The 15,607-nt window shown below is 42.0% G+C and overlaps 1 protein-coding gene across 1 annotated transcript in view; it reads right to left on the bottom strand.

The window, feature by feature from the left end:
* Positions 1-15,607, bottom strand: part of LOC309342765 (uncharacterized protein) — a 72,865-nt gene that overhangs the window by 43,093 nt on the left and 14,165 nt on the right. Inside the window, exons 9-11 of the mRNA XM_081863592.1 lie at positions 14,909-15,138; positions 2,386-2,422; positions 1,185-1,292 (exon numbers count right to left, since the gene is read on the bottom strand). Coding sequence (XP_081719718.1) covers positions 1,185-1,292; positions 2,386-2,422; positions 14,909-15,138 — 375 coding nt within the window. The remainder of the gene's footprint in view (positions 1-1,184; positions 1,293-2,385; positions 2,423-14,908; positions 15,139-15,607) is intronic.

The raw sequence follows: 15,607 nt of genomic DNA, 5'->3' as shown, positions 1-15,607 counted from the left end.
TCTCCTTTTCAGTGCCTGCTTTGGAGAAGAGAGGTCCTTCACAGAAGATGATTTTCCTAAACCCTTCTGTTCAGTTTGAGCTCACCTCACAGTTTTTCTCTTTGCATCTGCTTTCATTCTCTTTTCTTCCCCTTTCCCTTCTTTTCTTTTTTAAAAAACTTTCTCACAGATCACTCACTATGCTGGCATTTTGCTGGTCTCCCACCCCTGCCTTGATTGGAGGGATGGAATAAATTTTATGTCACATCGCTTCATAAATTGAGTAAGAACAGGAAGAGCTGTTTGACAGTGGAACGATAGCTGGGGTGGGGCACGCTTGCCGTGGCTGGAGAGGGAAAGGCAAAGCTGGGCGGGGACAGAGGCTGACGAGGGAGCGAGGGCTTGGAGAGGAAAGGGAGCTGGGAGCGAAAGGGAGGCAGGCGGGCAGGAGGGACACAGCTGGCAAGGCGGTTGCCTGTGAGAGGGGCGCTTCCCGAGTGAGGGTGGTGCATGGACAGGCAGGGAGAGCAGGGCCTGGTCAACTTGCGCATGCATCCGGCCACAGAGGTGGGAAGGGGACGCATCAGCATCACAATGAAACTCAACCCCACTCGGTTCCACTATACAGGCAGCATCGAGTTCAGCTGGCATTTTGTCACCCCCATCATGATGGCACCTGGTGCAATCCGCCCCCCCACCCCTTCCTCCGCCACTGCTCACAGGCCACTGGCCCAGGATCAAACTCCCCCCCCCCTGTTATCCCTCCCTCCTCCCTCCTGGCCAGCCCTGTCAAGAAGTCTCCACAAGGCTCATGATACTAGGAAGGAAAATGGAAGCACTGCTGGTACTCTTTGCTTCCTGTTTTCCAGGCTCATCGGTATCACTTCAAGGAAGAGTTTTGCATTACCCTTTAGCTTGTATGTCATCACTCCCAATTGCATCTCCCCACCCCATGATGTTCTTGACCTGGGATTGCCAACACGCTGCCCTGTGGATGTTGTTGGACTAGAACTCCCATTAAGCCCTGACCATTGGTCCTGCAGGCTGAGGTTCATGGGAATTGGAGCCCCATAACAGTTGCTTGAGGGGACCTTGTTGGCTACCCCTGGGGAGGAAAGACAGAAGGAACAAATGCTGCTCTTCTGCATTTCAGGCCTATCTCAGGCCTGCCTCTAATAAGATTAATAAAAGATTACGTAGCTTACGACATTCATGTGAACTTCAGGATTTGCAACTCTTCCTCTCCTACTCAAGTCTTCTAGGATACCAAATAGGCAAGCAAGTGCAAGAAACCACAACTTCTTTCCATAAATCTATTTTATAAATGGGGTGGAAGAGGAGACAACAAAGTAAGGGGGGAGGATCTTACATCAATCAATTATGCTAGCAAAATATATACACTTTATTCATATATTCCAAAATGTATAAACTGCTCTACATTCAAAGAATACCTGAGTAGCATACAAAAATACACTATATAGATGGTCATTTTAAACCTAGTACAAATCATGAAACAAGCTTAAAAACATGATGCCAAAGCTGCAAAAACCAAGGAGGCTAATTTGGGAAGAAAAGTTTTCAACCAACATCAAAATATAGAACTTGCTTCCTTTCTAGGGCAGGAAATTCCAGGGAACTGGAGCAGCAGTGCTTCAGAACACATACTCAAGTTACAACATGCTCTATGAACAGGTGCATGTGTCACCATGAACAAATCTTTATCCACAGATCTCAGCGACTGAGGTAGGCTGCACTGGGAGAGACGGCTTCCCGGACCTCTTAGTACATAAATGTCTACGAGTTTATACAAAAGTAGTCAAACCTTGAATCTAGCTAAGTAGCAAACTGGCAGACAGTGCAATGCTTTCAATCAAAGGTTTTCCTAAATAACTTTTTTTTTGTACTAGTCACAGCCGCATATAAAGCACGTTACAGAAATCAAGGTTAGAAGTTATTCTGTGGCTTACTGTTGGCAAGCTCTCTCTATCAAGGAACAGTAGCAGCTGGCATTTCAGTCAAAGATGGGAAAGGGACTCCTAGACTGACCAGAGGGTCATTCGCACATGCACCAATAGTACCTGACCATTGGTTGGGAGTGATGGAAACTGGAGTCCAACAACATCTGGATGGTCACAGCTTCCACACTCCTGCTTTAAAAAAGTTGCTAGCTACACCATACGTTGTTTGACCACTGTTGCCTTTTAAACTCTGACCCCAATAAGCCCACTTGCTGTTCTCACTTTCCATTTAAGTCTGCCTCCTTTGAGAGCACTAAGGAAGGACCAACATCAAACTTCTTAGCCATTTATAGGAGATGCTGACTGTCAAAGCTATGAACATCTTTGATGAGAGCCAAACATAGTAAGAATAAAGATTTGCCAGACATAGAATAAATGACCATATTACCATTCTGAGTCCTCTTGCTGTGCTTTGACAGGAGCAGGATTTTCAAATAATGCTTCCTTCTACAGCACCAACGTTAGTAACCACTAGAAATACGCCTTCTTCATGTTGCACAAGAAGGGATTTGTTTATCTGCTAGCCAGTTCTTCAGCATCCATTCTCAGCCTCCGCAACATGGCAGTAATGCTGTGGCAACTATTTTAGCTATTAGATATCTTCATGGAAAACAATGGCTCAGTGTTCTTAGTAGAGAATTACATACCTCTTAACTCCCGATTCATACACACCTCAGAAATTCCACTAATGAGGTCAAGTGGGCGGCAAGGGAGAATGCTTTGTGTGGATCCCCATGGTTTCTTTTGATACTTATTTGTAATGTTGTGACATTTTAAAATGTTATTTGCTCGGCAGTAGTCACTGCCACGTAAAGGTCATGGCCTCTTCTCAGCTGGTGGGGCAAGGCCACGGTTGAGGTCCAACACAGATTCCCGTGGTGGGCACAGATCCGGCTTGTGCGTGATCATGGAAGGCTGGCCATTTTGCAGCCATAGCAGGTGACCTTGTAGACATGGCTTGGGGGGTGGACTGGAAAGAAGACTGAGGGTGGAGGTTGTTCCTCTGGTCCACTCCTGGGCATAAAAGCCAGCTGCACGCAGGCCCCAACCTGGACTCTGGTGAAGACAGGCGTTGCTGGAGGCTCTTGAAAAAGCTGAAAAGCTTTGAAGATCCTGGGCCATGGAAGCAGATGAAATGGAGATTTAAAGGGCCTCTGAAATGGCCAAAGAGAGCTACTGAAGAGCAGCAGTGGCAGGTCATGGTGGCAAGCAGAGGCCAGGCACTGGAGTGAGGGCTGTAGACATGGGATCTACCCTTCTTCCCTCCTTTTTTTTTTTTTTTTTTTTGGCCTATGCTGAACCTTTTATTTGTCCTAGCTAGAGGCCTTTCTGTATCAGGCTTATGCTATACCCAGTTCTAAACCTCTTCCACATATATTGCATATATTGCTTCGCCAAATCACACGGCTTTAATTTCAACAGCACCCAAATCCAGCTTTACCTCTTGCACTCTGATTAATTTTTTTTAAAAAAATGTTTTATTATGCTTCTAATTATTTTCTGGTGTAGCTTAATTAAGGATTATCTAATGCCCTAATGTATTTGCTATTCTATGTGCACATGCCAGGGTTCTGATTTGGATCAGAAAGAATAAACCTGAGCCAGAAAAAGACTTTACTGCCCAGTCACAAATATCCCATTTGGGTGCAAGGTTCTTGTGGCAGTGATGGTTGTGTAGCATCAGCTGCACTTTCATGAAACAGACTATCTAGACTCATGGTTCCCAGAGGGGCAATTTGATTTTTAAGGGGGGAGTTGGAGAATGAGTTATTAATAGTTAATGGCCCTTTAGGCTTCCTCCACATGAATAGTTCACTTTTTGAATAATAAGAATTGTAAGTCATGGGGGGGGGGGAAGGATCAGGATTTTAGAGATGCTTAGGTGCAGCATGGCCAAAAAATGCTTGGGACCCACTGATCTGGATGCATTTCCATTTGACTTCAGAATGGCGGCGCGTGCAAACGCTGCGGCTGAGAGCTCCCAGGAGGGGAGTCAGGGTTTGTTAGGACAAATTATTTATAGTCGATACGAAATGCTGTTGTACAGAGACAGAAGTAGCAGCAGATACAGATGTAGAAACTGTGCTGTGTGGGAGCAGCTACGGGCGTGCGAGATTCCAGAAATTGTAAATCACTGGTGTTGGAGGAGGAGGAGGAGGAGGAGGAGAGAGCAGAAGCAGAAGAGAGGCTGCAGAGGACAAGGTCAAATGAAAGAGAGAACAAAGGCAAGGAAGATAAGGAAACAACGATGCAAACTACCTCTTCCAAGTATCTTTTACGCTAATGTGAGATCATTGGCAAATAAACTTGATGAATGGAGGCTTCGGGTAGGAGTGGAGGAAAACATCTGGGATTGTTGTGTGCTGATACTCACAGAGACATGGTTAAATTCAGCTATTCCAGACACAGCTGTTGAATTACAAGGTTTTACAACGTACTGGTGGGACAGGACACAGGATTCTGGCAAGAAACAAGGTGGGGTGTGTGTGTATTTTTGTAAATCAAAACTGGTGTACGGACTCTATCAAGTTGGATACCTACTGTTCTCCGGATGTGGAAATTCTGACAATTAAATGCAGACCTTTCTATCTTCCCCGGGAATTTACAACAGTGGTGTTAACAGTGGTGTACATAGCACCAATTGCAAATGCATGCAGGGCCATGAGCAGTATGCATGAAAACATCAATGCTAAATTGAGCAGATACCCGGAGGCTGTGCCCATTATTGTGGGGGACTTCAATCACACAGATGTGAGGGCAGTACTCCCAAAATTCCATCAGCACATTGAGTGTGCAACAAGGGGAGAAAATACTCTTGACAAGGTGTATACGAACATTAGATGGGCATATGAGGTCAAGACCTTGGCGCACCTCGGTGGTTCAGATCATGTGTCCCTGCTTCTGACACCAGTATACACACCCCTCAGGAAACAAGGCCAGATACAAACACGGATGGTTATGGTGTGGCCTGAGGGAGCCTCTCAGCAACTGCAGGACTGTTTCCAGGAGACCGACTGGAATATCTTCGACCATGAAGATCTAGAAACTTATACATCAACGGTCCTGGATTATATTAGATTCTGCACAGCAAATGTCACCAGGGAGAAGTATGTTAAGTTGTATCCGAATAGGAAGCCCTGGGTGACAGGAGAGGTTAGGAGATTATTGAAGGCCAGAAATTCTGCTTTTAGAACTGGGGACCAGGTATTGTATGGCATAGAAAGAGCGAACTTGAAGAGGGGTATCAGGAAAGCAAAAGCGGAGTACAAAGGAAAAATTGAGGACCATCTGAGAAATCATGATACTAGACAAATGTGGCAGGGAGTCCAATATCTGACTGGTTATAAATCAAGGAATTCATCAGTGGTAGAGAGTACTGCTTCCTTGGTGGGAGAGTTGAATACCTTCTTTGCCCGATTTGAAGTGACACCAACAGTGACTCCAACAGGGATGCCAGAGCTATTGGCGTCACTACCTACAGGAAATGCTGCCAGGGTGGAAGAGGGAGAAGTGAGGCGAATATTAAAGGAGGTAAACACGAGGAAGGCTATGGGCCTGGATGGGGTGGCTGGCAGGGTGCTAAGAGATTGTTCAGACCAACTGGCAGGAATCTTTACGAAGATTTTTAACCAGTCTCTGGCCCAAGCCACTGTTCCACCCTGTCTGAAATCTGCTACCATTATACCCCTGCCAAAAACATCAAAGATAGACAGTGTGAATGATTTTCGCCCTGTGGTGCTGACACCCATTATAATGAAATGTTTCAAAAACTGGTGAGGAAGCGCATCTTATCTTGTCTGCCAGTGGGACTTGACCCTTACCAGTTTGCGTACAAGGCAAAGAGATCCGCAGAGGATGCTGTGGCAATGGCTTTACATGCTGTCCTGACTCATTTGGAGAAGCAAGGGAACTACGCGAGATTGTTATTTGTAGACTTTAGTTCTGCATTTAATACTATTCTTCCGCATAGATTGGTGCCCAAATTATACGACCTGGGACTTCCACCATGTTTGTGCAGGTGGATATTAGACTTTCTATCAAACCGTTCCCAAAGGGTCAGGTTGGGTTCCCACGTCTCTGCGGATCTCATCATGAATACGGGGACGCCGCAGGGGTGCGTGTTGAGCCCGCTTTTATACATGCTCTATACAGCTGACTGTGCCCCCAAATACCCCAGTAATAAGATCATTAAGTTTGCAGGTGATACAACGGTGGTTGGTTTAATTACGGCTGGAGAGGGGGAGACGGCCTATAGGAAGGAAGTTGAGCAGTTGGGGGAGTGGTGCAGGAAAAACAACTTACTGCTTAACTTAAAGAAAACAAAAGAGATCATTGTGGACTTTAGGAAATGTAAATTGAATATTCAGCCACTTATTATTGAGGGGAAGTGCGTGGAACAGGTCTCAGTGTTTCGATTTCTGGGAATGGAGTTGAGAGACAACCTAACCTGGGGAGAGAACAGCAAAGACCTGGTGAAGAGAGCACAGCAGAGGTTATATTTTCTGAGAATCCTCCAGAAAAACAATCTCTCAAAGGACCTGTTGATGGCATTCTACCATTGCACTGTGGAGAGCGTACTAACTTATGGTCTGTGCGTGTGGTTTGGGAGCTGCACGGCCAGGGAAAAAACAATGCTATCCAGGGTTGTAAAGACTGCAGAGAGAATTATTGGGTGCACTCTTCCCACCTTAGATCAAATCTATGCTGCCAGGTGCCATAAGAAAGCGGCAGAGATAGCACATGATAGTGTGCACCCCGGAAATGATCTCTTTCAGCTTCTGCCTTCTGGAAGAAGGTATAGGGTTATAAAGGCCAGGACACGCCGCCTGAAAAACAGTTTCTACGCTAATGCAATTCTGGTTCTAAACGCAGCATAAGGGGTCTCTGTAGTATAGTGTATTTTAAAATGGGGTTTTAGAGTTTTTTAGGGGTTTTTGAATGTTTTATGTAGTTTTATGTAGTTTTGTGGTAGTTTTATGTAGTTTTTCAATTTCATTGTTCCGCAAGGGACAATGACAATAAAGATATCGTATCGTATCGTATCGTAATGGATTTTGGTGCCAAAGCAGCTTTGGTCACCTGGATCAAAGACCTGTATTGGGAGGACGGGGAAGTGTAATCCTTAATCCCTTAAAGGCTTTTGATACAGTGGTACCTCGGGTTAAGAACTTTATTGATTCCAGAGGTCTGTTCTTAACCTGAAACTGTTCTTAACCTGAAGCACCACTTTAAATAATGGGGCCTCCCGCTGCTGTTCTCATCCTGAAGCAAAGTTCTTAACCCGAGGTACTATTTCTGAGTTAGTGGAATCTGTAACCTGAAGCGTCTGTAACCTGAAGTGCCTGTAACCCGAGGTACCACTGTACTGTTGGTTATAGTATGCTCCTGGACCAGTTCTGCAAGGTGGGAGTGGGACACACTCAAATGCTGCAGTGCTTCCACACCTACCTGAAGGACTGGTTCCAGAAAAAAGCAGTGGGAGTCTTGTGTTTGGCAGCATGGCGGTTATGCTGTGATGTACCTTAGGTTTCCCATGCTTTATAATATCTCTACGAAGCTATTGCTAAGTTGAAATCTGGGGTTACAGGGTAATGTGTCATCAATACACAGATGAAACCCAACCCTATTTCTCAATCACTCCAACATCAAGTTGTGCAAATGTTGGAGTGATTTCTAGGGTTGCAATGCATTGGATGATGGCTTCATCAGAATCTTGACAAGACATACTTTATGATTGCATAACCACGTCAGATGCAACTTATTCCAATCTAAAGGAGGCTTCACTATCCCTTATCACACATGGTGGGGCAGAGCCACCCTCCCAACCAGCTGCTTTCTTGGACCAGGCTGGGGTGAGGTAGCAGTGAGGTTTGGGCCCAAGCACCAGCCTAGTATAAGTAAGCAGCAGTGATATCAGTATTAGCTGGGTGGTTCCACAGTTCAGCTCCACCACATGCAACACCACTACTGATCACTTCTGTGCATTACTCCCTTTGTAAGAGGAATTTATTTTATTTTCTCAGGAAGAAGGAGGAGAGATTCATAGGGACAGGAGGGGAATCAAAATTTGTGACCTATTTTTGATAATGCAGTAGGGGAGGGAAAGTATGTTTTATGAGCAATCCTTGCAGAAACTGTATTTTTAATTAAAAACAAACAAACTCTTGCGATCTTGCTAAGCACTTGCAAGGAATGTTTGCAATACCCAGCTGAGTTTTGGAGAGGCAGGACGGTGCTTAACCATTAATACGCTCCTATAGACCTCTTTCTGCATCTTCTTATAAATTGCACCAAAGAGAATGTCTCGTTATGGAAATATGGCAAGCAACTGGATTTCATTCATCATTACCCCAATCATAAGTTACCATATTTGAGTTGAGGGCAGTTCCATGTTGAAGCAATGTAGGAACCACGCTTCTAGTCCCACTCCAGCATCACATCTCCTTACCCAACATCAATGCATCTTTCTTAAGAAGTATCTCCTGAGTTTTCAAAACAATGTGCGTACAAGATAAACAATGAAGAAACATAGAATAAGAATTGTGTGGAGCACGTTATTGCAATTAGGATGAAATAGACAACAGTACACTGTTGCAGATATCACGATGAAATAGATCCTGCAAAGGGACACTTTATAAATAAGAGTCACATAACAATAAGTTAACTCCGCCGCATAGAGGACACTGAGGACATATGCAGTGTATAAAGCATATAAATGGAGACCATACAACATCTAAATGGTCTTGTTTCATAACCCCTCTTAGAACAGAGCAACAAATATCAAAAACTGTCCCTAGCAGTTGCAGTGCTCTGTGGGAATCCTCATAAGGGAGATGGTCCTGGAGGAAGAACTGTGAGGGGAGAGACTTCATCAGGCAAGGCCTCCTTCTACCTGCCTTGCTCCACCCTCTAGTCTCTGCTTCTCAATTTGTATTGTATTATTTTATGTGCTGTGGCTTGCCGTTGTTTTAGTGATTATAGTTTAGAAATTATTTATTGTAAGCTAGAAAGATGGTATACATTATACACAAGGGCCACAGAAAGAGACTGATATAGACCAATTTTTGAAAACTAATGGATTACAAAAAATCTCACAAGAAAATAAATTATCACTGAATCATAAAATAACTGAACAAGAGGTGGAAGCTGCCATTCAGAACATGCAGTTGGGTAAATCTCCAGGGTCGGATGGCTTAACCTCTAAATACTATAGATCTTTGAAAGATTGGTTAATTCAACCACTAAATGAGGTTTGTAATGAAATTTTGGAGGGGGAAAAGGCGCCAGAGTCGTGGAAAGAAGCTTATATTACGCTTATACCGAAAACTGAGTCTGAAAAGACACAACTCAAGAATTACCGGCCCATATCCCTGCTTAATGTGGATTATAAAAATTTTGCAGACATTTTGGCTAAAAGACTAAAAAAAGTATTAGTGGAGGTGATACATAAAGACCAAGTTGGCTTTCTCCCTGGCAGACATTTGTCTGACAATACGAGGAATGTAATTAACATATTAGAAAAGCTACAAGTGAATATTAATACAAAAGCAGTCTTGATATTATTTTTTTTATAAGATGTTTATTAAAGTTTTACAAAAAGAAACACATTCATACATACAACAACAAAAATAAAGGACAAACATAGTCAAAAATACAGAAAAAATACACATAAAAAAGAAAATACAGAAAAAAGAATTTAAGAAAAAACAACCTAAAAAAAGAAAAAGAAAAAAAATCCAACTTTTGACTTCATACTTAATTAACCTTTCTTGACTTCCTCACGCCTCCCTTTTTTGTGTTCCTCTGTACCCAACCAAATACAGCAAATCCTTACCCTCTTTCAAGACTCATTAATAATTATATAATTCAATCTATTATGTCTCCGATCTTTCCACCTTATAACTTAAACACCTTTATCATATTATTTAATTTTGACATAATATATCTCTGGTCTTTCACCCTTTTTCTAATTCATTTTTGCATATTCTTTCAAACTTTATCACTAATGCCATATTATTTTTATATCCAACATCATTTTAACATTCATAAACTTTGCAGTGTTTCTGCAGATAGTCTTTAAACATCTTCCAGTCCTCTTCCACCGACTCTTCTCCCAGGTCTCGGATTCTGCCAGTCATTTCTGCCATCTCCATATAGTCTATTACTTGCATCTGCCATTCTTCCAAGGTGGGCAAATCTTGTGTCTTCCAATGCTTTGCGATGAGTATTCTTGCTGCTGTTGTTGCATACATAAAAAGCGTTCTGTCTTTCTTTGGCACCAATTGGCCGACTATGCCCAGGAGAAAGGCCTCTGGTTTCTTAAGGGAGGTATATTTAAATACCTTTTTCAGTTCATTATAGATCATCTCCCAGAAAGCCTTAATCTTTGGGCACGTCCACCAAAGGTGAAAGAATGTACCCTCAGTTTCTTTACATTTCCAACATTTGTTATCAGGCAGGTGATAAATTTTTGCAAGCTTGACTGGGGTCATGTACCACCTATAAATCATTTTCATAATATTCTCTCTTAAGGCATTACATGCCGTAAATTTCATACCGGTGGTCCACAACTTTTCCCAGTCAGCAAACATAATGTTATGACCAATGTCTTGTGCCCATTTAATCATAGCTGATTTAACTGTTTCATCCTGTGTATTCCATTTTAACAGCAAGTTATACATTCTTGATAGTATCTTAGTTTTAGGTTCTAACAATTCTGTTTCCAATTTCGATTTTTCCACCTGGAAGCCCATTTTTTTATCCAGATTATAGGCCTCTCTTATTTGATGATAATGAAGCCAATCTCGCACTTTATCTTTTAATTTCTCAAAACTCTGCAGTTTCAATTTGTCTCCTTCTTGTTCTAATATCTCCCAATATTTCGGCCATTTGGCCTCCATATTGAGTCTTTTCAGAGCCTTTGCTTCCATAGGTGACAACCACCTTGGGGTCTTATTTTCCAATAAATCTTTGTATCTTGTCCAGACATTAAACAGTGCTTTCCTGACAATATGGTTTTTAAATGTTTTATGCGCTTTAACCTTGTCGTACCACAAATATGCATGCCATCGAAAAACATTGTTGAAACCTTCTAAATCCAAAATGTCAGTGTTCTCAAGAAGCAGCCAGTCTTTTAACCAGCAGAATGCTGCTGATTCATAGTAAAGTTTAAAGTCTGGCAGGGCAACCCCCCCCCCTCTTTCCTTTGCATCAGTTAATATTTTAAATTTTATTCTGGGCTTTTCACCCTGCCAGACAAATCTAGAGATATCTCTCTGCCACTTCTTGAAACAATCCATCTTGTCCACAATCTGGAAAGTTTGAAACAGAAATAACATTTTTGGCAATACATTCATCTTTATAACTGCAATTCGACCCAACAAGGAAAGCTTCAGATTAGACCATATTTCAAAATCTTTTTTAACTTCTAACCAACATTTCTCATAATAATCTTTAAATAGATTCAAATTTTTGGCTGTCATATTGATCCCCAAATATTTCACTTTCTTAACTAAGGTCAAACCAGTCTCATTCTGAAACCTTTCTTTTTCAATCGGTGTTAAATTTTTCTCTAAAACCTTAGTTTTTGACTTGTTCAGTTTAAATCCTGCCACATGACCAAATTCTTGGATCAGTTCTAATACCCTTTTCGTACTAGATTCTGGCTCCTGTAATGTCACAAAAGCAGTCTTGATATTTGTAGACGCAGAGAAAGCTTTCGACAACATTTCTTGGAACTTCATGAAGAAAAACCTTCAGGGGATGGGGGTTGGTCAAGGTTTTGAAAATGGTATAGGTGCAATTTACTCAGAACAAAAGGCTAAATTGATAGTTAATAACGTGGTGACAGAAGAATTTAAGATGGAGAAAGGGACACGACAAGGCTGCCAATTCCCCCACTGATTTTTATTTCGGGCCTGGAGGTCCTGTTAAATATGATTAGAAGGGACCATCTGATTCAAGGTATTCAGGTTGGAGCCAAACAGTACAAACTGAAAGCTTTTGCAGATGACTTAGTATTGACATAACAGGAGCCAGAAGTGAGTACTAAAAGGGTACTGGAATTAATCCAGGAATTTGGTCAAGTGGCAGGATTTAAGTTAAAAACTAAGGTTCTTGAGAAAAATTTAACACCGATTGAGAAAGAGAGGTTTCAGAAGGAGACAGGTTTAACACTGGTAAAGAAAGTAAAATATTTGGGGGTGAATATAACTGCTAAGAACGTGAATTTGTTTAAAGATAACTGTCAGGGAACTGCCATCGGAGCGCAGGGTGGTGGAGAGGCTCTCGGACGCTGGGGAGGGAACCAGCAGGGAAAGAGGGAGAGCTTCCACTGAGGAAGAAGGGAAGGAGGAGGAGGAGGAGGGAAGGCGCAGGGACGCTTCCAGCGAGACCAGTGGAGAGAGCTCAGGACCTCCCCTGGGGATGCCCACTCTGCGCAAAAAGCTGTCGCGCAGGGAATCCAGGCGGAGACTTTCTGTCAAGGAGCTCTTATGTTGGAAGAAGTTCAGGAAACGCCCACTGACGGATTCTGCCAGTGATTAAGGCAGCCATGAAGTAAGGGCTGTCCGGTCAGGGAAAGTTTTAGCCAACTACTCAGCTTACGCACAAGCAACCCCCAATCCCTTTACAATAACTATGAGAAATGTTGGTCAGAAGTGAAAAAAGATTTTGAAATATGGTCAAGCCTGAAGCTTTCCTTGCTTGGCTGAATTGCTGTTATAAAAATGAATGTATTGCCAAGAATGTTGTTCTTGTTTCAATCACTGCAAATTTTGGACAAAACGGACTGTTTCAAGAAGTGGCAGAGAGATATTTCTAGATTTGTCTGGCAGGGCAAGAAGCCTAGAATAAAATTTAAGATACTTACGGATGCAAAGGATAGAGGTGGATTTGCCCTGCCAGACCTTAAATTGTACTATGAATCAGCAGCATTTTGATGGCTGAAAGAATGGCTGCTTCTTGAGAACACAGACATTTTGGAGAAGAGTTGGTGGAAGAAGACTGGAAGAAATTTAAAATCTATTTACAGAAACATTGCAAAATTATTGAATGCTAATGACGTTGGAATGAAACGAAGTGGTTCTAGTAATTACCGGTAGGTAACAAGTTTGTGTAAGAATGGATTAATATTAGATGAAAATTTGAAGTCAAATTAGGGGAGGACAAACAATTAAGGGTAAACAAAGAGGGTATGAATTTGCTGAACAAATTTTTAAATAGAATACAAAAATGGGAGGTGTGAGGAAGTCAGGAAAATAAGTAAACGAGCGGTATGATACTAGAACGAGGGATTTTTATATTTTTCTTTTTTTTAATTGTGTGTATCTTTTTTGCTTTTTTCTTTCTATGCTGTTTTTGTATTTTTTGTATATTCTGTTTATTGTTATGTAATTCTCTTTTTCTTCTGTCAAAAAACTTAATAAATATTACTTTTTTAAAAAAAAGAAAGAAAGAAAGATGGTATACAAATTAAAAATGATGATGTTGATGAAGTGGTCCTTAAGTGTCTCGTTGCTCAGCCCTGGTGCCCCTAAATTCTTCTGGTGAAAATTCACAATTTGTTTTTTTTCTGTTTAGAAAAAAAGATTGCAGGATAGGCCTCAGCTCTTTCTTTGGGGTGTGCAGGTTCCTTGTCCTCCCTTCTCCAACCCTCCTTGTCTCAGTTGCCAAAGAGAGTTTCTAGATGGTCTGTTTCAGAATCATTCCAGGCCTTTGATTGGTCTGGCCAGTCTGAAAGTCCTGACAATGAAAGGGAGGTGTCTGCTGAGCAAAGTCAAAATCTATTACTAAATCAGTGGGATTTCTCTGGACTAGAGAATATATCACTGGATATCCTCTGCCTCTCATGCTATGTCTTTACAGTGATAATTCAATGGTAGTTGTCTCTGTTTAGCGAAATGTCACAAGACAGGCCCCAGCTCCTATTCACCGCAGTTATGTGGGCAGAGGGATTGATTCTCTGTGTAATAATTTTATTAGTTTTCAATTACAATAACCCAATAAAAGCCTCATTGCCAATACCAAATTATAATACAATTATTAATGCCAAATGTTCAGATGCCAAATGATATTATTTTGTTGGCTCCCGGCATGCCAGAATTGATGATTTGATAATTTACTTAAACTCTGCATTCCAAAAACTTATAAATTCCAATGACACACCAGTCATAATAACAAACCCTTATACCGCAGCTGCAATTTTAATGACTTCCATTTGCATTAACACATCAAATAATTTACAGTCCTTCAAGTGAAGCCTTCAAACTCTCTTTTTGCTCTTCTTGTGTGTGGCTATTATTCTGTCCTTTATTATGTCTATCTTTTGTCATTTGTTGCTGTTATCCATCATACCTTGGGCGGAGCTAGTATTCCATTGCTGTTTCTTACGTTCTCCATTGCACAGTTCCAAGCTTCATTGTTTTGCAACTCAAGCAAACTGTGGGTTTCAGTGGCCTAGAAGGGCTCTCCATGTTAGCAGGGCACAGGGTTTGTTGTGACAGGTGTAAAAGAAAGAATGGTTTGTGGGAGTCATAAGGCTTGTAATACCACAGGGTGCCTCCTGACCTGTTGACCAGCACTCTGTGCCTGGCAGTGTATAGAATGTATTGACCTTATAGGGAGTTGTGTTTCCTCTGGGCAGTGATTACCTTATATGGTGATGGGTATAGTAAAAGCCATGACCGGATGAGGTAACGTGAGACATTGGCAGATGGCCATGCAGGAGAGGAGAACAAAGGATAATAAAATCGGAGGAGAGTGGTCGAAGGAGCTGCTCATACCATCCTGAGAATATTGCTGCCTCTCTGTGTCTTTTTTCTATGCTAAGCACCATTTAATGACGGCTGGTCTTCCGTCAATGGTTAATAAAGATAGTGAATTAAATATATTATAGCAAAATATTGATTTACAGAGACTTCCCCATCCACTCTATGATTTTGCAGCACACCAGTTTGGGGGCATTGAGGCCCCAGATGAAATCCCAGTGGTTCCAGTATGATATATTTTTGTAGTAAACTAGGTTAGAGATGCGAGAAACTAAGATGGCTGTATCTCCTGGGCTTGCAATGATGTCATTCCCACCAGACCACACTGCAGTTGGGACACTCATGTCTTCTACTTTATACAAAGGCGGAACGCTCTGGAGAGTAAAAGACAGAGGATCAATAAACACCCATAAACACACAAGTGTTCTTCGTGATAGCACCTTGACACAATTCAGACTACCTATGGGCTGTTCACAGGTTTATATGGACGATAGATTTTCCTTCTTCCTAACTAGAACACTCATGGACTGCTAGCATGATTTAAATTGGGATGAGTGAATCCACTGAGGCTCTCCTCGGATTAGCTGCTCTCTCCCCCCCCCCCATTTTGCAACCAAAACCCATATAAAAATACAGTAATTGTAGCTCTGTCCTCTGTAGAAATGATTTAAACCACTTTTAGAATTTGTGGTTTATAAAATTGCAAAAAAGTGAATTTAAAAAAACCCCAAACCAATGGTGGGGGGAAACCCTGAGGCAATCTGAGTGGCAGTACAACCTCCCCTGAAGAGCTACCCCTGTGGTCTGTGGCCCATCATGCAGCTAGAATGATGATGAGAGGAG

Source organism: Podarcis erhardii, assembly GCF_964252035.2.
Source record: "Podarcis erhardii genome assembly, chromosome: 5".
NCBI classification, from domain to species: domain Eukaryota; kingdom Metazoa; phylum Chordata; class Lepidosauria; order Squamata; family Lacertidae; genus Podarcis; species Podarcis erhardii.
Note: the sequence above shows the minus strand (reverse complement) of the source record. Positions and strands in the feature narration are given on the sequence as shown.